Source organism: Etheostoma spectabile, chromosome 13 (genome assembly GCF_008692095.1).
Source record: "Etheostoma spectabile isolate EspeVRDwgs_2016 chromosome 13, UIUC_Espe_1.0, whole genome shotgun sequence".
In the NCBI taxonomy this organism is placed as follows: Eukaryota; Metazoa; Chordata; class Actinopteri; order Perciformes; family Percidae; genus Etheostoma; species Etheostoma spectabile.
The window spans coordinates 11,697,365-11,722,837 of record NC_045745.1 but is presented as its reverse complement, the minus strand read 5'-3'; the positions used below and the strand labels follow the sequence as shown (position 1 = coordinate 11,722,837).

The following is a 25,473-nucleotide window of genomic DNA, read 5'->3' as shown; positions in this document are numbered from 1 at the left end:
TTTTTTTTTTTTTACTTTTAATTAGATTTGTTCTTTAGCATCCATAAATACGAATGCCATGCTCCTCTGCTTCACCTCACTTTATCTTTGATATTCCTATCACCACCCACTGTTAGACTGTCTCACAATGACTTTATCTCTGCAACTTTCAGCAAATTAGCAAAGATTTTCCTTGTATCTCCTGCTCCAAAACAGCTGTGCTGCTTATAGTCAGTGAATCAAAGCCTGGGCTTTGGTTGTCTATATTCATTGATATTCATGTCTTCACTTGAGTCATTGTGTTCACTGTAACATACAGTCAGAACGGCAGGTGTCAGGGTATTTTTATATGACCTGGTAGTGGAGCATGTTCCCCTTCACCTGTCTGTCTTGTGACATATGACTGTGTCGACATATTTAGCATGTGGCAGCCTTTTGTCGCTGTTGTGGTCCTCATATGGCTCCCCCGATGACTGCCACCCTTCTTGATGGCATGCAGCTTGAGAGTGTTCTTCAGAGCCAATGATACAGGGCATCCTTTCATCACAATGTTTGCTGGATTAGTGCAAACTGGGCCATGTTCAGCCCCTACAAAACCTAGCAACATGTCTCTGATGATTTGCTATTACCTGTGACACTGCCCTGTTCTACTACTGAGATTTATTTTATTTATTTATTTGATTAGGACAATGCAAATGAATCAATATTTCTGTAAATGCGCCAGTGTTCGCCAATTAGTTATTTTTCAACTGTAGTCCTACTTAGTCTTTATGGTGGGAAGTAACCGGAGCACCCGGAGGAAACCTACGCAAACACGGGGAGAACATACAAACTCTACACAGAAAGGCCCGGAACGACCTGGATTCGAACCAAGAACCTTCTTGCTGTGAGGCAGAAGTGCTAACCACTTAGCCTACTGTTGTAAATGAAAGATCTATCCCTCCCTACATTGTTTATTTGGAACTGACACCAGTTCATCTGATGAACTCATCATCAATGAGTCAATTTTATTATTAATTACTCTCATTATTCATTCATTGTCACAAATACTTCAAATCAGCAGCAGGTGTTACACTTTCACTGCCACTGCTGTAGCCTCTGGCTGTAGAAGGGAGCCATTAATACTAATTAACTTAGATGAGGAAATTCTCGTTTTAGTTGTGTCACTCCCTTTTTTTTTAGTGAAGGATCTCAATTTCAGAAAGAGGGATGAGGCAGTTGATTCTTTATTTTTATATAAAATGTCTCCTGACCTAGCTCACCTAGCTGACATCTTTAAAACCCAACATGCTGTTGGGCACAATAACAAACTACAAGAACCGTATAACCATTTAAAAAAATAACTTTTAATATGCATTAGTAGCAACTGAATAGCATTGTTGTGTCAAGGTCTCTATTAGTGTGCTATTAGTCTCGCATTGCCAGACCTTCCTCCACAGGGCCGCAGATGTGGGTCTGGCTAGTCCACACAACATTCTGGGACGGGTGAAAAACGTGCTCTGGTTTATTGGCATTTCTTTAAGCCAATCACAATCATCTTGGGTGGTGCTAAGCGCCAAGTGGAGCCCACGGTGTCACTGCAAAAAAGCCTCGGGAAGGAACTTTTTTTTATGGAACGTGTACCTTCAAAAGTTGATTTTGTTGTGCAAGAATAACCTCAGATTGGAAAGGTAGTCCAGCTAGCTGTCTGGATTTACCCTGCAGAGATCTGAGGACCAGGTAACCGTAGTCCTCAGAAGATAACTGACATCCCGCTGAAAAGAGTGACATCTGGCAGAAATTCCGGCAGAACGAGAACAATCCCGGAAGTGGAACGTCGTGGATATAGACTAGTGTACTATTAATCTGCCCAACCCTTAAGCCTCCTTGAGGGACTGTGAAACTGTGTGGACATTGGACACAGTTTAGTAACTTCTTCAAAGGCACATGGATGATATATTATGGAAATAATGCTGGACTTGAAAAAGCAGATTAGAGAGACTAGAAGATTAACTCAAACATGATCATGGTTTTTATCAAGTGGCCAGCACTTTTCTCTTATTATATTAGAGAACATACTGAAAAGTGTTACCATCATCAAAATGAAAAGGGCAAAAATAATCCACTTTCTTCTTGTCTGCATTAGAATACAAGCAAGCCTCAGGAAACTGCATTTCAAGCAAAGGCAAAAGCTATCAACTATTGAATCGATGGATGTCTGGCCTTTGTTGATGATGACAAGTGTCACATCAGGTGTCTTTTTGAGGAAGATTTATTCCAGAAAGTATTGGACAGAGAAATCCAATTAAAATGGAATCTGTCAGGAGCAAAATCTCTTTAGATTGAATTTGGGGATTCAGACCGACTCCCTCTCCCTCCATATGTCAGCCTTGCCAGATAACTTGCAGATCACACATTTTCCTCACCAGACACCCGGACAAACCATCTATTGTGTCTGTCCTCCCGTCCAACCTGTTTATGCCTAATGCCCATCAGCCAGCCACTGATGCTCAAACACCACATTCTACAGCTGCTTGTAGGAGTTATCCATTTCCAATGTTCATAATTATGTTTAAACCAGACAACGTTATTGGGTGAAAGTGAGGGTGGAATGACTTCAGGCTGGGAAGGGGGGATATAGGAGGAAATATGTGCCTAATGCGCTTAAAGCACTGTCATAAATTAGTTAGCATTTATTTCTGGTGAATACATTTTCCAACTCTCTTGTGTCCTCAGTGAGAGCTGAGTTTATTTTAAGGCAGAGGCATTCTGGGAGAATCTCTTTGGATAATAATAAGTGCTGCAGCCACACCCATAACACATGTGTTATGTACAGTTGCATGGCTAACGAAGTTGGCCTGGCACTAGTGCTCTTCATACAGTTTCATTCAGTTCAGTTTTCAGTGGCAGAACAAGCTTAATTTCATCCTACTACTGTTCTCAGAAGGCTAATTCAAAGCCTTTGAACTGCTTCAATGAGGTCTTATCAAAGCAGTGATTCCAATTATCATGGATGGTCAATTTTAACACTATGCTGAGGCCATGTGCTACTTCATTCCAAAATATTGAAAGGATACTTTGTAATTTCTCCGCAACATTGGTGGATGGCTATATTTTTCTTATACATGTTACGTGCTGTACTTTCGAGGACTGATCGTAAACCTTTGAGATTTCACTACATGGCTGTCATTTGGTGCTTTCAGCTGTGAGAAAATCATATTTAATCTCACAAATCACATTTGCAATTTCCAACACATTGTCCTTGGATTCAGCTTTTTGTTTGTGAGGATTTACACATTTGGCATGTGCGAAAATGAATGCAAAGATGATAGAGGCTGTTTACAGGTTTGCAAAACTGCGTTTTGCGTGAAAGCAATGAGAGATTATACACTGATGCAGCAACGTGTGACCTAATGATTTGGGGTGTTTGTCACAGTTTGGAAAAATTGTTATTCCATTTTTAGTCAGTCATAAAAGGATTGCTTTAAAGCAACACTGACAAAGTTCAATCATTACTATGTAATACTAATATTCAAGTGTGAAACCGAGTTCCACAGGTGCCCCTTTTTCCAGCTGGATGCAAGGTTTTTTGTAATTTGCAATAAACATATTTCATGTTTTAAGTTGTAAGTAGCATTTTTTATGTCATTTCTTAAGAGATTAATGGATATTTATCGTCAATCAACATAAGAGAGACTGCTATCATGAGAAAGTATGTGTTGTAGTGATTCCATCAGTATGTGACTTTATGGTCAGGTTTTCTCTTAAACATAATTGATCGTTGCTTCAATATTAATGTTTTCTTTAATCAGAGTGACCACACAAGTTAGTTTATTAAATAGAGGCCATTTTCTTTTTTCACTTGTGTTCTAAATACCTTACTCCTAATTTGTTGCTGAATCTATATGCAGCAGCAGCTGCAGCCACTCTCTGCTGTCTCACAAGGCGGTCTGCGGCTGTTGTCTTTATTGAGATTACAAAATTCTCAGTGGGAGCTCAGCCCGAGTTGAGAGCTAGATTAAGGTCCCCCTGTTGCAGCTGAAGGATATCCAAGTTGCAGCTGTGCGTAAGCGATAGACAGTGTCTTAGTTGCAAGAACAAGTCATTTTCAGGTGTGATAGACAGCAAAGTGGTTCAGGAAAGGTTACAAGAAGGGTCCATAGCGTGCTGTTAGATGGTGATGTGTGTAAACGCTTAAAGATGAATGGCCTTTTGTTTGTGGAAGAGCTGTCAGCTGAAGCTTCCATCACTGTAAGCAGAGCTTGGACAAATGAAAAAGGCTCAAGAAGCATGTATTACCAAACAATTCTCAATTATGTAAAAGAGTTTAAGTCTATCTCTAGAGCCAGTGTACCAACTGCATTAATTCTAAATCCAAAACCACATCCCAGCGGTTATGGTTTCTATTTCTTTATATCTACACTGGCTCCTTATTTTATCACCCACTGGCGTGCAAATGAGTTTTTCTTTGGTGTGTGTTTACATCTGTGTGGAGATGATACTGAAAGAAGGAAGTGCATCTGGTCCTGTGAGGGATGGTTCGAGGAATACGCTCAGAACTGGCTGAAATGCGATTGTAAAAGATTCAATTGGATTTAAGGTTAGCCTCTGTTCATGGATCGTGCCATATCCAATCCTCACTGCAGGCTCAGTCTGATTGAGTGGGCTGAGGGGGCCTGTGCCTTGGACACAAGCCACATACTAGCCCCCACCATAGGTTAAACTACACCATGCACAAACATACAGGACACCCTAGTCTGCTTTAAAAGTGCTGTTTAGCATATTTAACACCCATATATCACTGTCAGATGAATTGCAGTACCTCTCTATAATTACCCGTAACAAATGAGAACATGGCTCAGACTGTTTCTAACACCAGGGGTATTGCTATGGCTAGTGTTTTTCTACATTAAGATGACTTCCTATGAACCACATTGCTTGTTGTAACATTACTTGCTTTCCTCCTCCTGTTGTCCGCTTATTGCGTGTTTGTTCTTGAGATTAAGGAGAGGGATAACATCTGAAATGGCCTACCTGCATTCTAATTAGGAAACAGAAACTGTTTCTTCAAAACAACATCATGTTTCTTCTGTTTTGTTTCGTAAATTATGTCATATTTCTCTATTTCTTTGTGTTTACTTTGTTGTGTTTTGCCCTTCCCAACCAGTAGCAACTAGCGAGTGATGTATCTGTCGCGCTGACGTAATTTCCTGTGGAACACAAGCTGCAGCAGCGGCTGCTATTGACTTAGTGTTTGTCATTACGATCAAAAAAGAATGTAGTTTTAAGAGTTTGTCAAAGTCAACTTTCAGTAAAGCTTAGCATGAAGATGATGTTCCCATCCTTAATTCCGTCTACAAAACTCTGATTGTTCCCCAACCGGGGAAACAGTAGTCAGTGAGGACAACGCCATATCTAACAGCTGAACAAATCATAGATGTGGTCTTGAACCAAACTGGATCATTAAGTGAGATACTATAATTTGTGGGCTTTTTAGGACAAGAAAAACAAGCATATGCAGATATAAAGTGTTTGGGTTTTCTTCTCTGAGACCCTCTGTCCTTGTCTTTCGCCCCATCACGCCACACACCACCATTAATACTGACCTAGACATCACCCAACACAAATGTCTTGCCCTACATGGCCCAGCAAAGATAGCAAATTATAAAGGAAATTATAGACCAAAAAATGCAGACCCTAATAGCAGGTAGCCATCCACTTCATGGATGTGGCAGACTGATAATGGTAAAATCTCACAGAGGTCAGGTCAGCTCCTCCTCTCTGAAAAAAACAAGATGAATCTGATTAATTCCACCCTCGCACCCCCCACATCCCTTCCACCTTTCGTGATATGTACCATATGCTGTCCTCCACATTCAGTGTGGCACACTTAATGTGGCCGTTGTGATGAGGTTTTGTACATGTCACTACCTTTGTGTTTACCGGGCTTCATTTGGTTCCGCTGATTTTCTTACATGAAAGATTGTCCTTGAAACTGATATCTTGGACTCTCCAAAGTGTGCTTATGACAGATCCACTTAAATGGATTCATAATGTCATATCTCCAATGTCTATTTTTTATCTGTTATATGCAATTTAATCAAAATGTATGCTTTATCTGTCCACTTCTTGGGCAAACATAGTGTAAAGTTTGACATGTATAGCAGTAGATTGCAAGAGACGCTGATCGACCCTTGAGCCAAGGGGCTCTTGGAGGTGCCTGAAGCTCTGACTGACTCCATTTCAGCAGGTTTATCTAAACCACTCACTGCCAAAAATGCTTCTCGGGTCATTTGGCGACTGTCAACAATTCGGTTGAGGCTGCTGGTCCATGAAGGACAACACAACGGCAGGTCCTCAGACACTCAGTGTACCAAAGCTTTGTGTGGGCCGGTGTTAAGTAAAATCAGTGTTGGATCATCATTTATCTTGCATGCATGTTTTGGAGGACACTAGGGTTATCATAGAGATTGTTACGCTATTGCAGCTCACTAAAGAATATATTTTTCTTTTTTATATTAAAGGATTAAATGACAAACTGCAATGTGAAAAATGTTACTCATTGTAAGCTCATTGAGACACCTGGTTCTGCATTTCCCCTCGGGAGCGCTAAGCCCTCTTTTAGTTTGTTGATTTGCTTGTGCAAAGCTCAAAGGAGAGTAAATATCAGAGTATTCTCAATTTGCCAGACCCAGGGTCTGGCTGCTCCACATAGCATTTGGCGATGGGAGGAAAACATGCTCTGGTTTATTGGCATTTCTTTAAACCAATCATAATCTGCATGGGCGGTGCCAAACTCTGCCCTGAGCAGGTGCAAAATAGTCGTGCAAGAGAAAACTAAGATTGGACAGAGTCTGGCTAGCTGGATTTACCTTGCAAAGATCTGAGGAGCAGTCAACCATAGTCCTCATAAATCCACTAAATTTAAAATCCAACACAAAAGCGGAAGGAAACGGAAAATACATCCATCCGCCGGACTTTTCTACAGCCCCGGAGCAATTCTGGAAGTGGAACGTGAAGGGTATAGGCTAATATCGGAGCTACACTTGTCAGGCAGACAGACACCTTATTATACCTCTGTTTGATTTCCTTTTGTGGAGTTCGTCTGCCCCCAGTCAAGAAATCAATCTGACCCTATTAATGAGTATGACCTAAACAATGAATGGCAATGACTACAAATGAATATGAGATTATTCTGCAAATTGCAACATGACAACATAGTGGTAAATAAAAGGTGGGTTACCCCAAGCCTATAAACTGCATGACAGACCCATCCTGGTCACTTACCTGTGTATTATTTATGACAGGGTTGGCATTTATAAATCTTGTATCCAAGGCCAAACGTAACATTAAAGTTGTAAACCTTGTAACCTTGGAGCCCTAAACAATGAAGAAAGAGTAGCAGATAAAGCAGAGGGTTCCTTTTAAGTTTTCAATGCACTGCATGGGGTTGGATTTATTCAAAGTCCCTCCAGTGATGCAAACAGCAAATCTATTGTACGTTAAGTGAGGTCATGGTTCTATAAAAGCTAATTAGAATGTGATCAGAAATGATGAATTTCTTACTGATGGTGTTAACTCTGAAGCGTGGAAATATTCTTGTAAAGTCAAAATCTGTAAAAGGAACACCACCTTGATATGGTTTAGATGATCGAAACTGACTGCTGCTGTCCGTGGTAGTTCCTCCACCATTAGTATGCTAGGGAGTATTCTGTAGCTCTGCAGTGATTATCAGCTTGGTGAGATGCAGGGCCACCTCAGGGTCAAACAAAGAGAGGATGGGGCCAGCGGTTTAGCCCTTTTGGCCTCATTAGTTAATTAGGGTGCAGACTAGCAATTTCACTCCCAATGGCCTTTGAGCATGCAGAAAGAATACATGAAAGATACTGGACTTACACAAGTACCAAAACAAAACTTGGATGGAAATGGGGACTGACTCTCAGCCACTGCCTCTTTAGATGTGTTTCCATTTTACTGTCAAGTGAATTTTACATAAAAACTTGAGTTTGCTTCTTGGATGTCAAACTCGAACACTACCTTTTTCCTGCAGAAAGCCCTTTAATAATGTGAGTTTTTTGGGCAAAAGAAAAAGAAACTCTTTTGTGTCAGTCATGTTTAATGCTAGTGTCCATAAAACAGAAGTCGACAACTCTCCCATATGCTGTACATGGAAGCTACAGCAGGTTGGACATTTGTTGTTGATATGTACTGATTGTGGTTTTATAATTTGGTCCAGATACACACTTGAACTGCTGTGTAATGAGATTGAACCGTTCTTTGGTCCAATTAGGACCTGCATACATAATTATAACAGACTTCAATTTGCTCATGGAGACTTCATAGACTTGATACTTGTGTTCCCGCATGCAAGGGATCCACAGGAAATGATGCATACATGTCATGATCCAGAAGACAAAAGCCAGAGCATACCACTAATTTCCCCTGCTGTGGCGCATAACAGTCAATCACTTCGTCTGTAGCATTTCAGACAGAGTAGCTGATCGATGCCCCCAGTGTTTCAGAACAAGCTACATTCAAATAATGACTAGTAGTCTCTGGCTGTTGCAAATAAAAACAGCCAGTGGGGTTAGAATTGTCATAGGCACAATGGCCAACCGAAAGAAAAGCAGTTTTCAAAGACCCATTTAACAAATGATAACATCGTGTTTTTTACATCAACAGCACTTTTCTATCCTGAAGCATCAGCTATATAGTTGCATGGTACTTTGGCTCTGTTTATGTGATTTCTATCCAGTTTGTTCATCAGAAACAGCTGCTTCAAAAGTATGTGCCTCATCATAAATGTTCTTGGTACAAACATATTTCAGGATTCTGTTGGTTTTTGTGTTTTGTTGTGGTAAATGTCTGGGCTCCAGCACTTCGTTTGGACCTAGGGCAAGTGCATTAAGCATGCAACCATGTCTATCTTAAAGCGATTTGCTCTACCTGATGCAGAAAAGAAAGTGCTTAAAGTGGAAGGGACAAAAAGGCACTCCATTTTACGCTTAATTTTTCATGTTTGAAAGTAGAATTTGTTTAGTTTTTTGTGGTTTAAAAGAAGACATAGAGAGTTACCAGCGGCGACCACAGCAGAGTTTAGTTTTATCCATGGAACAGCTTAGCTGAGTTATTTCAGCAAAATGTTGGAGTCAGCACAGACCAGAATAGCCATGGCTGGGTCCCGCTCCTGCAAACTGACTTCTTTCATGTACATATCTTTAGTTATATGGTATAAAGTTGGAGGTAAAAAACAGTAATGAGCAAGTGGATACAAAACTAATACATCCTGGCATTACTTATTTTAAAGAGGGGGCATTTGTTGGCTTTTTCTTATAAAGCTGATGTGATCATTGTTTTGGTTGAGAAGATCTGTTGTAATTTCTGTCCTCTGTTCTTTTAAAACATCTCCCATTTCCTCTCTCCAAATTATAGCTTGGCTTCAGTTTTATTGCTGTTAATTATAATGTAGCAAGGGATTTGACCTTTTGAGAGACAGACCCTGCAGGATGTAAACTGGTAGGAGCCATATTTAGGTCAGACCTGGTTAAAATGACTTGTAAATACTTTTTTTATGATCTGCTTTAGCTGAGAAGTGCAATGGGTCAGGTTTGTGAAAGCGACAATAACCGAAAGCCATGAAGAGACGACTTTTTAACAGTTTCAGTTTGCATATCACTGAATTTTCCCAATAGGGCAATGACCAACAGTCTAATATATCAATCAATCAACCACTTTTTATCCGCCACATGAGATCATACAAGGTACAATTCCAGTGAAATGTAATCCCATCAGCTCCTTCAACTTGTGCATGATTCATCATGAAGCAGACTGTGGCCATCAGATTGTCACACAGAAAAAGAGTCATCCCGTTGAATGGCACCGGCATTCCAAGATCCAGGCAAGTCTCCGCAAAAGGACACCACAGCTCCAAACATCCCGCTGGAAACCAACGCAGGCACAGAGGACACCCAGCTCACTGTCCGTCACCTGCACACTGTCCCGCAGGAAGCCCAGAAGAGAAGATCGCAGCACAGAGGATGTAGAGGATGTCTTGCTTGGTCCAGAGCAAGACACTCAACCAAAATTGGAATATTCCCAGAGGATGATTACCAATTCATGTGACCCCTCCTCTACTAGAACCAACATTACAGCAACATTTAATTTTAAACAAAATTTTGCTCCATTAGATAGGACATTAAAAGCAGGATTTCTTTGAAATTTGATGGGTTTTTTTTCATGGTCTTGAGAGGAAGAACCCTAATAAAACTGGTGAACCTCTGCCCTTGTTTCTAGCAACATGCCAACATGTTTACTCATACACTATAGACATAAATTTGGCCCTATTTTAACATTTATGCTCATCAAAGTATGAACTATTTTCATTTTGTGTTCTCTAAAGGTTGGAGGGACGCTTTCACTTGTGGGCGGTCAGCTCCCGGATTTCAAATTGGTTCCACATCGCTGCTCGTTTGGAAACTTTATCTCATTTCACAAAAATATTTCACTGAAATGTATTTTTGAAAACATTTCACGCTAGAAATAAGCTATGCAGATGTCTAGATCAACCGCTTTCCTGATTTGCATAAAGTAGCCTGGACCCTTTGTGCAAATAAAGAGAAGGCAACTCAACGCCCGGCCCCTCGAAAGTCGTGGCAACGCAACCGCAAAAGACATTGTGGAAGCATACATGGAAATGACGCTCCCTGTGGACACGTAGCATTCCAGACAAAATGTCAACTTTGTATACACACTATCTTTTAATGTACTGGGCAGAGTGCCATGGCTTTTTCTGAGCATTGTCGTGCGGCTCAGCTGCTGCTGGCAGAGCTTTAGATCTTTGCCTTGTGTTTTATAATCTTTAGTCATTCCGCCCTTTACACTGACTGGTTTGACATGAAATATTTTCATAGCCAGCTTTCATGCTTAAGCTGTTTTCTTTCTCTTCTGCTGCCCCTTTTAGGCTTTTAGCCTTTTGTGTCACATTCTCTTCAGGTTTAGTAATTAGTTGCAGTCAGAATGAGAAGGCTCAAATTAGTTGGGGACAAAAAGAGACAGTTCACTGTTTGGTCTTTGTTTAATATCCAAATATGAATAATGACAGAAAAGGAGCAGCTATTGGACATGTGTCAGGGAGATGTGTATTTGGAGGCAATGAAGTGAGACAACACATTTTTGATCAAAAGAGGAAGGCAAATATAGGGCTTTGTGAAATAGCCCATGCCACACCATACTACTGTTAGTCTCAAACTTTTCACACTGTAGGTTGGTGAGAAAAAGACATTTAAAAGTCTTGCAGCACACATTTGAGTTCTTCAAAATTCACTTCTCTCCACTTCTCTCTCCACTAATACACTTGGATGACAACTGAAGTGGTGGCGGGTTAGGGGAAGGATGGCAACAACTGTAATCCTGACAAAGCTGTGGTGGTGAATGACTGAAAGATGCAAAGAGTAGGAGCTTAGTAGCTCACTCGTCCATGTCAATTTGATTAAGGTCAGACACCCACACACAGCACATGGAAACGGCTGCTTAGTGCTTTGTGCAGTGTCTCAAAGCACCCGCAGGTTAATGATAAGTGGTGGAGACAGTTTGGAATGTGCTTCTGAAAGGCTAATTTATCTGGCTTTGAAACTAATTGGAAACAATTCTCAAAGTTAGTTTTGTTCGGAGGCTAATTGCTATTAAGTATATTTACTGTTCACCTGCAAATCATTCATCAGCAAGAGTGTGTCTTACTACAGGTTATGTACTACTAATGTTAGTTTTGTACTGTTAATACAAATGTTATTACTTTTACTAGTGCATTTGTGGCATACACCTACAGAATGTTACAGGCCTAAAAGCTTGAGACCTACAGTGATAAGGTTTGTTGGCTCTTTTATGCTATGGTGGGCATTTTTTTGGTCTTTTAGAAGGGTTTCATCCTGATGGGAGTGATTTCCTCCAAGTGGCATGAGGGCTCACCAAATGTTTTGATGAATATGGAAACTATTCGAGACCTATGGGAGATTTTTGAGCTACACGTTAGACAGCACTCTACACCACCATCATCAAAACACCAACCGAGGACACTATATGACTTTTGGTAGAATGCTGTTCCCTCTTCCAGCAGAGTTTTACAGACTTGGATAATCTCCGACAAGTAGCATTGAAGCTGTGTATGGATACTTGTGATGGAACAACACCTTACTGAAGCATCATATACATTAAAGTGCTGCAGGAAAGATCACACATGTTTTATTTTAAAGGATAGTCTTTTCAGAAAACTTATAATAAGGAAGAAGAGGCCATACCCATCTGGAACTATTGACTTGCTAGGAGGAGTGTGGTGTCTTTCAGTGGACTGACTGACAGTTAAGAGAAAGGGTTTAGAAAGCTGTACAGAGAGCCAGTACCATGAAGACTTGATGGTATTGATGTGTTGGTATCTATGCGGTGCTGTAAAGGTAGAGGTTTTGGAAATGCCTGCCAGAAATCCTTTGTTTGTAGAGAAGACACCAAAAGTCTACGAGGGTTAGACTGGGGTATGGGTCTGTGAAGTCTATTGAGACATTCTTCTGTCTACTGTAACTGGACTTGATTGACATACTGTAGCTTTGAGATGGTAGAAGAAGGTAATGCAGAGGATCTTGTTGTGTTCATGTGAGGTCATGTCGGACACTTGATTGGGGAAAGAGACTTTTCAATGTAGTCTTTTGAACTTTTACAACCACAGAGCTGCCAATAGACACTGTGCCAAGTTAACTGACGTACAGTATTAGAAGTGTTTTTATTTTCTATGAGATGATGCAGTATTTTTGCAGGTCAACACCACTGCAGTGGTTAGAGGTTTGAAAGATTGGTTGCTAGTTTGACACCTACCTCGTTTGGTCTGGACTTTCAGACTTTTCAGTTTGATCTGAACCAAAACGACATATGTGAAATCTCCCTCAGACCACAGTCAAGACCAAACAGCCAAACCTTGGTCTGAAGAAAAAAGGGTGGTCTCACTCAGGATCAAACTGATCCATGGTCTGGTTCATTTTTGTGTGAAAGCATTTTTTTGGGATGTTTTGGACTTTCGGACCAATTACAGGAAGTTCTGGCAGGCCAGAGTCATGTTATAAAAGCAGCTTAGCTCCTTTAATAAATAGCTCAGTGCAAAGAGAGAGAGAGAGAGAGAGAGAGAACAAGAGTGACAGTAAATGCGCTGAAAGTAGGCAGCTGTTGGCAAAAGGAGAAAATAGTAGTACATTTGTCAAGTGGTAGTAAATGAACAGTGTGGCTTTCAGTTTGTCTTTGAATAAATGATGCAGCTTCTCAAATTCCAATGTCTTGCTTCTCACCTTCTTGGTAAAGTGAAGTGGTTGGCCCATTTGGAGAAAACTAAAATACTTTCCATAGAGGACACGAGATAGAGAGAATATAAGATGACTGGAGAGCCTGTCTACAAACCAATCAGTGAAAAGTATAGGGAGATACATTTCACGTGATGATAAAAGAACGTAGGTATATCCTGTATACTGTAGTTCTTCAGGGTGCTTGCATCATTTCAATGTGAAACCAAAACTAAGTGGATAACAAAATGCAAACCTTAGGTCGGACTTTCAGTTGTGAAAAGGACCAAAATCCCGGATCTGATTGTGAAAATGTATGATGAAGGAAAGTAGACTTCTGAATCACATCGGTCTGCTCTATGCCATCAGCTTCCCAGAATCTATGGCTGACTTACAGCTCAGAGGATAGTTTGTAACTTCACCTACCACAAAACATGCAGAATTGTATTCAAGATCATTTAAGCTATTTAAATGGTAAAGGAATCTGCTCAAATGCTGTTTCAGGTTTTAAAAGGAGGGCACTATGAATGTAAGATGGTTAAGACTGCAAGAACGATCTCAGATCTCAGACTTAAAGAATAAGTTAAATGAGAATAAGAGTTGTATCCCATTATTTTTGGTCTTTCCTTTGTTGCAATATTAAGAATGAGGAGTCAGGCTTGCTTCAGTCAGAGATTCAGCTATGTCCTATCTTAAATGCAAGCTGTGCATCAGTGCCCCCTCATTACAGGGCATGTGAGGTGAATACCTGCATTAGAAAATCCCAATGGATTCCAAATATATATATCTTATAGAGCTTCCTTTACCTGGTCTCAGGAATGGCTTTCTCTTACTACTCATATTCATCACGGGAAACAACCAGCTCATATGAATCCCTCTCTGATTAAAATGAGACTTCTCTAAACAATATTGAATGATGCCATTTCGATATGCCAGACGTGTCTTTCTCTCCATGTGCACGAGACTTTGAGCTCACAGATCTTAAAGAACAAGTATTTGTGCAGTACTTGAAGTAATTTGATAAAGGGTTGCAAACATAATCTCTCTCCCGTATGTCAAGAGAAGTGATCTGCAAATTCTTTGCAATAGATCACATTTTTGAGAGCAAGTTTTTCATAGTTTCAGAAATCCTTATGACTCAGTTTAATGAGGCGTACCACATATGCCCCTTGTCAAAGGGGTTTCAAATGGAGTCTGGGAACTCTGTCCTGTATCTTTTTTGTTTGTGTTGGGCTTTTTTCCAAATTCCCCCACCTCGCTTCCCTTTTAGTTTATTGCAAAAATGCTCCATGGCATTCTTACTAAGAATACTGGAATAGCATCAATTTAAGATTGAAATTGTCTCACATCTCATTAATTTATTAACTCCTCCATGATGTTGTAAGAGATGGAAAATTGAGACTTCTTTGGGAAAAGGGGTTTGCCGTTGGAATGCTTTGAGAGGGTAACATTAGACATTAGGTGGCAGGTGTGTAGAGTCGATTAGAGATGAACTTTATTGTCCCCGAGGGGAAATCTGTCTCGGGCACATGGTGCTACAGGCTGTTACTTCACATAAAAAACATCAGAGACATTTGACTATACATTTGGTATTTGACAACAAGGGCAACTTCCAAAAGAATCGAATCAAATCGCAAAAGTGCTAAGTGATTGAGTATGTTTTGCACATTCCTCTATTGCAAGGTTTAGAGTTCACAGCTTGATGGAGGCTGGAAGAAATGATAGCTTCAAGCTCAGGTCTTTGTCCTCTTTGCCCATGTCTTGACATTTTCTCAGGCCCCTGAGATTCACAATCAATAGCTCTCAATCAAATTCAACTACTGTACCCTGCAGAGAAAAGTGAAGCTCAGATACAAAATAGTTCATCTGCATCTCTTTTTGCTGTCCAGTAAATGCCCATATAGTTTCTTTCTAAGCGTATACGCTGGCGATGTATGCTTCCCAGTGGCTCTACACAGTGTTGTCTGCCCCTGCATAGTGTGTGTGTTTGCTCCGACATGACTTGCATGTTAAACACCAACAGCTGACTGTTGTAGCCTCCTTGTAATGGAGCTAGTCACCACCGGCTGCCAGGATCCAATTAGGCATGCAAACCTGATCCAAGATAGGAATGGAGCTGCCCCGAACTTCAGGGTTTCCCCAGCAGAACTGAGTACTTCTTGTCTGTTTGCTTGACAAACTCCCATAAAAGAAGTAATGATGGACATGTGGACTGTATAAATATTTGTGCTGTTGCATAACCCATTGAATTAAGGACCCTGCGGTTAAGATGCTAAAAAGCCTATTTGCAGTAGCTGGCTGTAAAGTCCACAATACTCAGTACTTTTGGTCATTATAATTAAAAGCTCCCAGGCCTATTTGCTTCAAAGTGTGGAGGGATTATCAGTAAATTAATACACCGTTGCTAATATCGCTTCTGAGCTCACCATAGCTTTGAATGTGCTCTCGCATCAAACTTCTTACTAACTTTGTCAAATTAACTTCAATAATCCGTCTACTGGCAAGCTATTAAGTAGGCAAACACAGGGTACAGTGAGTGTCTGTGTGTCCATGTATGGATGTATATGTGAGTTAATTAATGCGTTCAGTTTCATTGAGCTCTTATAAATGATGATGATTGTTTATTAAAGGATAATGTCAATGCAATCTTTGATTTTGATCCTGTTGCCCTAAATGCTTATGAAAAGAGTGTTTAAACTTTTTAATAGACAAAATAATGAAAGAGGGAAACATTAATGAATTGGTTGCGGTTTCATTTTATTTATCTCATATTAATTAAAAACTTGTTTAGTGATTATATTATAGGCAGTTACGTACGATTCAAATATTTTGTCAAGGTCAACTTTATTATTACAACTTTATTAAGTATGAAATTCATGTGGTCACCATTACACACTCCATTGTTATACAACCTACTGAATAACATAAAAAGGAAAGGAATACAAGGGCTAGACAGACAAATTAGTAAGAACATTGAAGAAACTTGACAAGCATGTATGAATAAATAAAATAGTTGATGGCTGATATATACATTATGCACATAGTTTAAAAAGCCAAAGAGTTTATTAAAGGTCCCATGATATGGGGCTTTTTGGATGCTTTTATATAGACCTTAGTGGTCCCCTAATACTGTTTCTGAAGTCTCTTTTATATACCCCTTAGTGGTCCCTAATACTGTATCTGAAGTCTCTTTAATATAGACCTTAGTGGTCCCATAATACTGTATCTGAAGTCTCTTTATATACCCTTTGTTGTCCCCTAATACTGTATCTGAAGTCTCTTTTATATAGACCATAGTGGTCCCCTAATACTGTATCTGAAGTCTCTTTAATATAGACCTTAGTGGTCCCCTAATACTGCATCTGAAGTCTCTTTTATATAGACCTTTGTGGTCCCCTAATACCATAATTTTGGGAAAGTCTCTTTCCCAAATTCTCCCAATACTCTTACCCAATTCAGCCTTGGTGTAGAATTCCAGCCACTAGAGTCAGTCCCACAATGAGCTTTCCTTAGTATGTGCCTTTCTTAGTCTGTAGCTTTTTTTTTTTTTTAAGATTATTTTTTGGGCATTTTAGGCCTTTAATTGATAGGACAGTTGAAGACATGAAAGGGGAGAGAGAGGGGGAGCGACATGCAGCAAAGGGCCGCAGGCTGGATTCGAACCCGGGCCGGCTGCCTCGAGGAGTAAACCTCTATACATGGGCACCCGCTCTACCAACTGAGCTATCTGGGTGCCCAGTCTGTAGCTTTTGAGGAGTAGAGCGGGGGGCAAGGTTGAGGCTGGGGGTGTGGCTTTGACCAACTGCCACTTTGCTCGTTTGAAAGCCATAATGTCTCTCTCATGGGTGGGCCAAATTATCTGGGTAGGCAAAGCAGAGAAAGGGGATGTAACCTTGTCCCTTATGACCTCATAAGGGGCAAGCTTCCAGATCGGCCCGTCTGAGCTTTCATTTTCTCAACGGCAGAGGAGGATACCCAGGTCTTGACTTGTTGTACTTTGTAGTCCTAATTTTCCTTTGCAGGAGTCTGCCACTTGTCAAGCTTCTTAAAAAATTCTGATGAAGAGGGTGGGTTCTGTTTTTCTGTTGCTTTAAGTTTGCGGGTAATAAATTACCTGAGAGGATTTGGACCCGGGACCTCAGTATTTCTAAAATCCTGCTTGTGGCCATGCTCAGTAATTGTTTGGCATGTTTTTTTTGTATTTACTGTTGTAAATTTCTATTTTAAAGACATAGTTTGTAAGGATATATACAAGAAACAACACATGTGAGAAGGAACTGCTGCTAACCACTGTGGGATACCATCTTCCATGTGGAGCCAGTGAAATAACTTCTTGTGTATTGGGTTGCTGTGGCCTCTAATTGGCTCTGTGAATGGTTTCAGGGGAAAACCTGTCCTTCTTTCTTATTCTTACAAAGAAAAGAACAGGTCCCACTAGGTTTGGTGCTGGACACTGTCATCACTGATTATAGAGCTGTGTTTGCCTCAACAACTGTGCAAGGCACATGGCACAAACAAGTCTACACGGAGAGAACAGCCGATTGTAGTTTTATGTGTCAGAGTCAAAGCTGCTGTCCAGACACATATCTTTTCAGGGAATGAGTTAAAGTTCAATTTGTGATATTGTAGATAACCACAATTTTCCTGGGGTTTCTACAGTGTGGATGCATTGATCCTCTGTGTTCAAGTTAGCTAGTGTGTGTTGAGGACAGTGTAAGCTGTTTCTTGTTGTCCATACTTCAGTGACTGTACTTTAAACTTGATTTCGGACCCAGGGGGATCCATATCACAATATGAACATACACAAACACAAAAATACAAAATACAGAGCCTTCCACAATGTTCAGTGTCTAATATACAGACATGTCCGCCAATGGTTCCACAATCTGGAAAAGAATCTGACAGAACTGCGTACAGGGTTAGCCAAAACAGTGATTATGTCATTTTCCAACTCAGATACCCTACCCATAAACCCATACATCAGGTCACGTAAAACAGCAGAGCAGGTAGGTACCCCAACGCTGACAAACATACTAAATGGATGACTGTCGTTAACAAAGTATTGTTTCTCATTGAAATAATCAAATTTCAATATCCAACATTAGTACACAGCTAGCTTAAGCCCACTCAAACAAGTGGAAGCCAGTTTACATTGTGTTTACATGTGCCAAATGTGTTTGTTTGTATGTAGGCCTACGCTCTCTTTATCACTCACTGTATCCACATCTGTGTACGGATACTATTGTAACATGATGTTCCAACTATTTCTGCTTTTTAAACTAACATTGCTGCTGCAGAAAATATACTTTTTAAGACACATGTTTTTACTTCAATGGGTAACATGAATATATTAAAGCCAGTCACTGAAGTACAAACGGAGACAGAATCTCTTTCTACAACAGTTCATACCCCTGCGCTAAGACTAGCCATAGCTGTATATTACTAACTGCTAAGCTTTCTTATACTAACCATCCAGCATAATGAATGGCAGGATCCATGAAGTGCTTTTTCTAAAAACTTTGATTCCCAGTACCGTGCTGGTGGTTATCTATTACTGTAAATGTGAGTTTGGTGAATGGTCCCTACTGGTCCTATTAAATACTTCACTCACAAAGTCTATCCCTCTATTGTTGTTTTTAAGTCTTTTGGAGTCTTTAGAGAGGACTGAGAGTGAGGTGCAGGCTTAGTGGATAGATATAAGATTGGAGTCATGAGTGAACACGTCGCAGCACAGATACGGTAGCTTCATCCTTTATCCAGGCTCTCCCCTCACTGTCCCAAGCATTACTTTCAATCCCTTCTGTTAATCTACACCTCCTCCACCCAAATCTCCTTTGCTTCAGGGCTTCTTAGTTTACCGTTTTATTTATTTTTATTAAGATTCAGTCTTTCTTAATTCCAGCGCTTTGATCAAAAGGAAATGACCGGTATTTTAATTTTAAATTTTGTACTGTATATTTACAGCATAATGCATGTACAGTAATTTACATTAATGCAGACTATTTCCTAAAGCATTATCTATCCAAATTTCAAGTCACTGTTGTACAACTCTCAAAAGAAATACACATTACAGTAGAAACAGACACAATACAATAATTATTACAAAATATCACTTTTTAAAAAGGTGTCCGTTAGAGTGTTATTCTCTATTTTATGCACTTTTGTCAAACCTTATTTTACAGAATACCACATTTTACAGTAAATCCAAACTTCTCCTTTTGGATCGCCCCAATCAATTTCTATATTTTACTACAGTCGACAACAAAAGTCACTTTATGACTTTGTCACAGTGAAAGGATTTAGGTTTTAAGAAGTCATTCAACTCAAATTGAATCCAAATGAATGCAATTGATTTTATTTGGCTCTTTTGCTACGATACAGCTTTGTAACATACAAAAAAACAGTATACTATTATGTGCATCTGAGCCATTTCTTTAATTGCCAGCTTATAACCTTCTATACTTGTGACCATCTTTAGATTTCTTGCTAACCTGCTCCACAGGCTTGTTGCTACATACAAAATGGACTTCTTACCTAAATTACTATTAACTCAAGTAGGTACAAAATCAGTAGTGCTGCCCCTTGTGGAGTAGCTGTGAACATCTCACTCTGTTAAAATAATTGACTAAATATTTGGGAACAGCCCATACACAGTCCTATGTACCATGCACAGGTGAATCTGAGAGACTCAATCTCCTACTTTTAACCACCCAGTAGTCTCGAAATGAGAAGTGTCAAGATGAGATCTCATAAGGAGGTTCAGAATAAACCTTATAACCCTATTTTGAAGCCTATGTTTCAGGTGCTTGAAGACACCATTGTCCCCATGTGACCATCATAATAACCTTGTCTAAAGGGAGAATGTTTTAACAAGAATGTTAATGGAACAAGCAGAAAGACAACCCATCCAAAAACCAGAAACATCCTTATTCAGATGAAGATTATGGTTTTGGGTGCTTTTTTCCCCTTTCATAAGAAATATTTTTAAGGACAAGTGTTGTTGTAGATGAGATGTTATGTTAATTCTGGTGCCTTCTACACCTTGATTTCATTACTCACAATATGCTCTTCAGCATACTACAAGTCACACTGTAGCTCGATGCCTGAAACTCTCAACACCCACTTCATCTTGGAGATACTGCACAAGTGGGCATTTAGAGACATACACAGAGAAAATGGCTCCGGGAATAAGCTATCTTTCCCACACCGCCTGAATTGCTTTTTGTTGTTTTTAGTGTTGCAGATATGATCAGTTGATTTTTGGCCCGTTGTCCTCATCTTAGGACTCATGGCGAGGGTCTGGAGCATGGTATCTGTGACCTTACTAGATGAGGGAAGGAAATGGATACGTTGTTTTCTTTGTATCTACCTCCAGCCTGTGAAAGCAAACATACTGTGGGTAGTGGTTTTCCATGCCTCTAGAGCCTGAATAGCCTGGAACAAAGACCAGGTAATTTATGTGGCAGAGGCCGGGTTTTTACAGAAAATCAATATTTGTATGTCTTTTTGACTAAGCAATAAGGAAGATATTATTTTCACCTTGAATAGTTTAAGGAACTCATTATTTAAGACTGTCCTTGACCCGGTAAATTACAGCATTTGTTTACGTCCAAATGCTTAAGTGCAGAATAAGTAGATTTGTCAGTTGTGGTTTGTAAACACAACATTCAGTGGTGGCCCCTCCTCATTGGCTTAACATTCATGGTGTTCCCCAGCGGGTGAAAGCCAATCCCAGATTCACTCCCATTTTGGATTAAGCTTTGTCAGCTTAGCGTTTTGCCTCGCTATATTTGCGTTTTTTTGGCTCACCACCTTTTTTGTAGCTTCCTCTTGGATGCGTACTTACCATCTGGCCCCTGGTCGTTACGTTTTTATAGAGGTTGACACCCAAACACATCCCAAACACAGCAATTTAAGAATAAACAGGCAGAGGGCAAGGACTCTGCAAATACAGACACCGCCACACACTTCTAGTGGGTCATAGGTGATGATATAGAGGGATTATTTCTGTATATAAATGTTGTTTTTTAGAAAAAAAAACCTACTCTTATTTAACTAAAGCTCACGTTTTCCTGGCAAGCAACCTGTCATAGCTGCGTCTTCTCTCAGTAGCAAAGGGGATTTACTTTTGAACAATGCAATGCTGACATGGTTGCATACTTTGTGTGTACATACTGAATAAAAAGGTAAATCCATAAGGGGAAGAACAAATCCAGCCCAGGATCATGGCAGTTTGTTAAATGGTGACATTGTTTAATCTATTGATTCCTGTAATGGGGGAACGATTTCCTCGTTTTTTTTCATGGTGGTGAGCACTAATGTATTTTAGTGGGAACCATCTTTTGTGATAACAGCACGATTATTGTAGCGAGGAGTGCTGAATAGCCGAAAATCCGCGTAATGAGGTTGGTTGGAGTGGTGGATGGGTCAAAAATACAGGACTTTCAACCCGGAGACCGGGTATCACGGCCCGCGTGTGTCAGTACCTTTCAGTGCTCTTCTTCTCCTAACCACAACCGTCCCGTTGTTGTCTCCGTCTCCTCCGTGTGACGGTTCCTTTTCTCGTTGTTCTTTTCCTAACCACAACCATCCCGTTGTTGTAGCGCGTCCCACGTGTGGAGGTCCGTCCCGTTGTTGTCGCCTGGCATGTGGTGTTTCATTTCCACGTTGTTGCGTCTCTCGGAGACCATCGGTCGTGTCTTGCCTGCCGTTGTCGTCCCCCAGAGCAGGCTGCTGCAGCCCAGTGTCACGGCAGTCCGTGAAATGGTCACGTTCCCATTTCATGGTCATCACCACAAAATAAACAAGAAAATCGTGTCTTGGTTGACGAGTCAATAGATCAAAATAATGTGACCATTTCACAAACTGCCGTGAAACTGTGTTGCCAAATCATCCCCACTCATCATTATGCCCAACATAAACGCAACTAAACAGCAACACTTTTTCTAAACCCAAAGCTAATTGTGTACATGTATTATGTTGTAAAGGTTGTATACACCAGGTCCAGTTTTACAGAATAATGGAAATGGCTATTTATATCATTGTGGCATGATGATAGTTGGCTGCCGGTCTTTAAATAGCGAGTCTTTGCAAACCATTCCCATGATTCTCCTGGTGAGAATTGGGCTGAGACTGACTCACTCATTTGTGTGAAGTGGCGACATGCTGAAGCCTCAGCGGGATTTCTCTGCTAAGCTCCGGATCCCGATTCAGTGGTGATTCGGCTTCGCGGTCTGTGCTTCACTTCCATGATGCACATCTCTGAAGAGAGTCTTAAATGAAACCGTGTCACATTAAAAAATCATGACAGGCCATGTGAGACCTGTCATTCGGTGCACACGTGCAAATGATGAATCCCGGATTAAGCCTTTGGAAATTATTACACATTTTAACACTTTTTCAATAAATATGTAAGAGTTTGACTTGTTACAACCCAGGAAGGAACAAACACCAGATGTTTCACAGCACTTTTTCCGAAATCTCATTTGTGTCACTGTAGCTTTAGCTGATGCTGAGAGATGAAGTGCATTAGAGACTGAGAAAAAAAGAATATTCTCTGATTTACAGCATTATGCCTTTCAAATTCTCTGCCAGGAGAAGCAAGGATGGGGTAAACGAGTACGAGAGCACCCTGGAACGACTCAGTCAGGTGGCTTATATAAACACTCAGTGAAAAAATAAATCTTTAGATAGTCTTACTAATATACTGAAGATTGCTGCTGAGGACTGAAGATCATCTTTCCCCAACTAATAACAAATGCACAACATTTGAAATACCTCATTCTTCTTTCAGTCTTGAGAAATTAATCATTGTCGGTAGTCAGATCTACACAGTCGCGAGCCCTCTGCACTGCGGTTTCGTCTTTTCCAGTTAAATGCCGACATGAGTGGCCGACTGCATGTTTAGACTTGCTTTGACTTCGTCAGGTGTCAGAACATTGATTGTCACATGGTCACAGGAACAAGATTAATTAACAGAGCTGCTTCTTATGTGAAAATCACAAGTCCATGGAATCATCACTGGCACTGCAGAGGAAACATGTACTATTGAAAGATTAAATAAAGACAAACTGGAATTATTAGAAATCCAGTTTTACAGCATAACCATGCTCAACAATACGGGTTGCAGCTCACTCCATCCATCTAGACAGGAATGATAGTAAAAAAATATATACAAAAAACATATGTATATATAATATAATGTATTTTTTGCTGTGGATTTAATGCCTCTGAATGTCTCTAGCTGCATTTACCATTGTTTTCCAAGACAGCCATGGGTTAAACATCACAACCTTGTCAGACAGAGGCCGCTCTAATGAGAGTTATGAGAACTGACGAGGACTGATCACTATAGACATTTTTAGGCAGCAGAGCAGAGATTACAGAAAGTTGGAAAGACGGCATTAAAAGTAAGTGTGGGTGAATATCAGGAAAGGTGAGAAACCAATACAATGCCATATCATTTCTGCACCACTGTAGCTCTTTTGTATGTTAGCAAATAAAATGCTTAGTTAAAATCTTATGACTGCTCTAGATGCTCATCCACAGAATATAGATCGTCAACTCGAGGGCCATCTTTCACTTTTTAAGACATACAGATGAAAAAAAAAAAAGACTTCAGAGATCAGATTGAGTGGCAGAGGATCATGGAACAAGAACTTACATGCCTTGTGTTTTTAAGGGTTCCATTATGAAATAGCCTAACAATTTTTTTTTTTTTTTTAAATAGCAGTGTGCTCAATACATCATATTTTTGAGAGCTTGTGCCATGCTTGCTAGATGTGAGTGCCCTGGCTACTAAGACTGCCAGCAATAGTCATAAAATCAGTTGACCAGAGCCAAGGGCGTAGCTGACCCGAGGTACGGGGGCGACATGTCCCTCGCACTTTATATGAACATGTCTAAGCTGATTTGAACTCACCATAAGTAAGACAAGTGTGCATGTTACACAGGTTGCTCCCCACACACACAAACACAACCACCATCTTAGCTGTCCTTCGTGTTCAATGATAACGCTTGCTCCAGGGTTGGGGAAGGGAGGGGGGTGGGTACAGTGACCTTGCCGCTGGTGCCACTTTTTGTGGGCGTTGAGTCCAATCCTTGAGCCCCCCCCCCCCCCCCCCCCCCCCCCCCCCCCCCCCACACACACACACACACGCACACACACACACACACACACACACACAAATACACAAAATACTTGAGTAATAGATTCATATTATTATATTTTCATGTGAAAATAAATGTACTATATTACAATATTGATGACCTTAGTAGGCCTACCACATGCTTGGGTCGTTGGCTCCACCTCCGTGTGGGCAGTTAAAATGCTAGCAAGTGTCCCATTGGGCAAGATACAGCAGTAAAACAGTGTGGTAACGGTTTATGGAAATGTCAGTGTTTTCATCAATCATAAAGGAAATGTAGGTTACTTGGATTTTGTGATTTGAAGAGACAAATGGGAGAGGATCTTTCAATAAAAAAAATCACTCTTGTGAACAGCTTGTCCCCCACACTTCTTAAATCACAGATACGCTCCTGATCATAGCCATGCAAAATATTCAAGAGGACACAAAACAGTTTTTCAAATAGTAAAAAAGGCCACCTAAAATATGAAAAATGTCAAACTGATTGCGCACTTAGCAATGCTTTCTATGTGCAATATATTCTAGTACAACAATATCCTTGTACAAAATCAAGAGTCATGATGACCCATCTGCACATGGAGATGTTGCACTCTACTGAGCAAAGAAATTGCATCCCAGAGTTTTATTCATGGAGGGTACGCCGGCAAAATGGTTGCTCTTTTGAGCGGGCAAAGCAATTGGATTTTGAGCCTTTCCTTATTGTGCTTTGCCCCTGTGTCACCATTCCTCTCCCTGCAACCGGAGACTAATAGAGGTTTTGTTCTATCGTCTTTTCTTCATACAGCCGCCATCCAAGTGGAAATCACTCCAAGACAAGGAGAGATCAGCGTAGGAGAGTCCAAGTTTTTCCTCTGCGAAGGTAAGAATAATCTCCAACATATCGGATTTAACACAGCTTGATGCAAATGTCACCCTTATATACCAATACTGGCATTATTAATTGAGATTATGTGGTGTATATATGCATAAACTGATCCATGTCAGTTTAAACAATGAGACTGGTGTACTTTTGTGACTATGATTAAAAAGCATTAAAGAGATTCAAGGCAAAA

The 25,473-nt window shown here is 40.3% G+C and overlaps 1 protein-coding gene across 27 annotated transcripts in view; it reads left to right on the top strand.

Annotated features, from left to right (window-relative positions):
* ncam1a (neural cell adhesion molecule 1a) overlaps positions 1–25,473 on the top strand; it is a 265,840-nt gene that overhangs the window by 155,308 nt on the left and 85,059 nt on the right. For all 27 annotated transcript variants that reach the window (XM_032533160.1, XM_032533164.1, XM_032533157.1 and 24 more), the window contains exon 2: positions 25,206–25,280. In XM_032533160.1, coding sequence (XP_032389051.1) covers positions 25,206–25,280 — 75 coding nt within the window. The remainder of the gene's footprint in view (positions 1–25,205; positions 25,281–25,473) is intronic.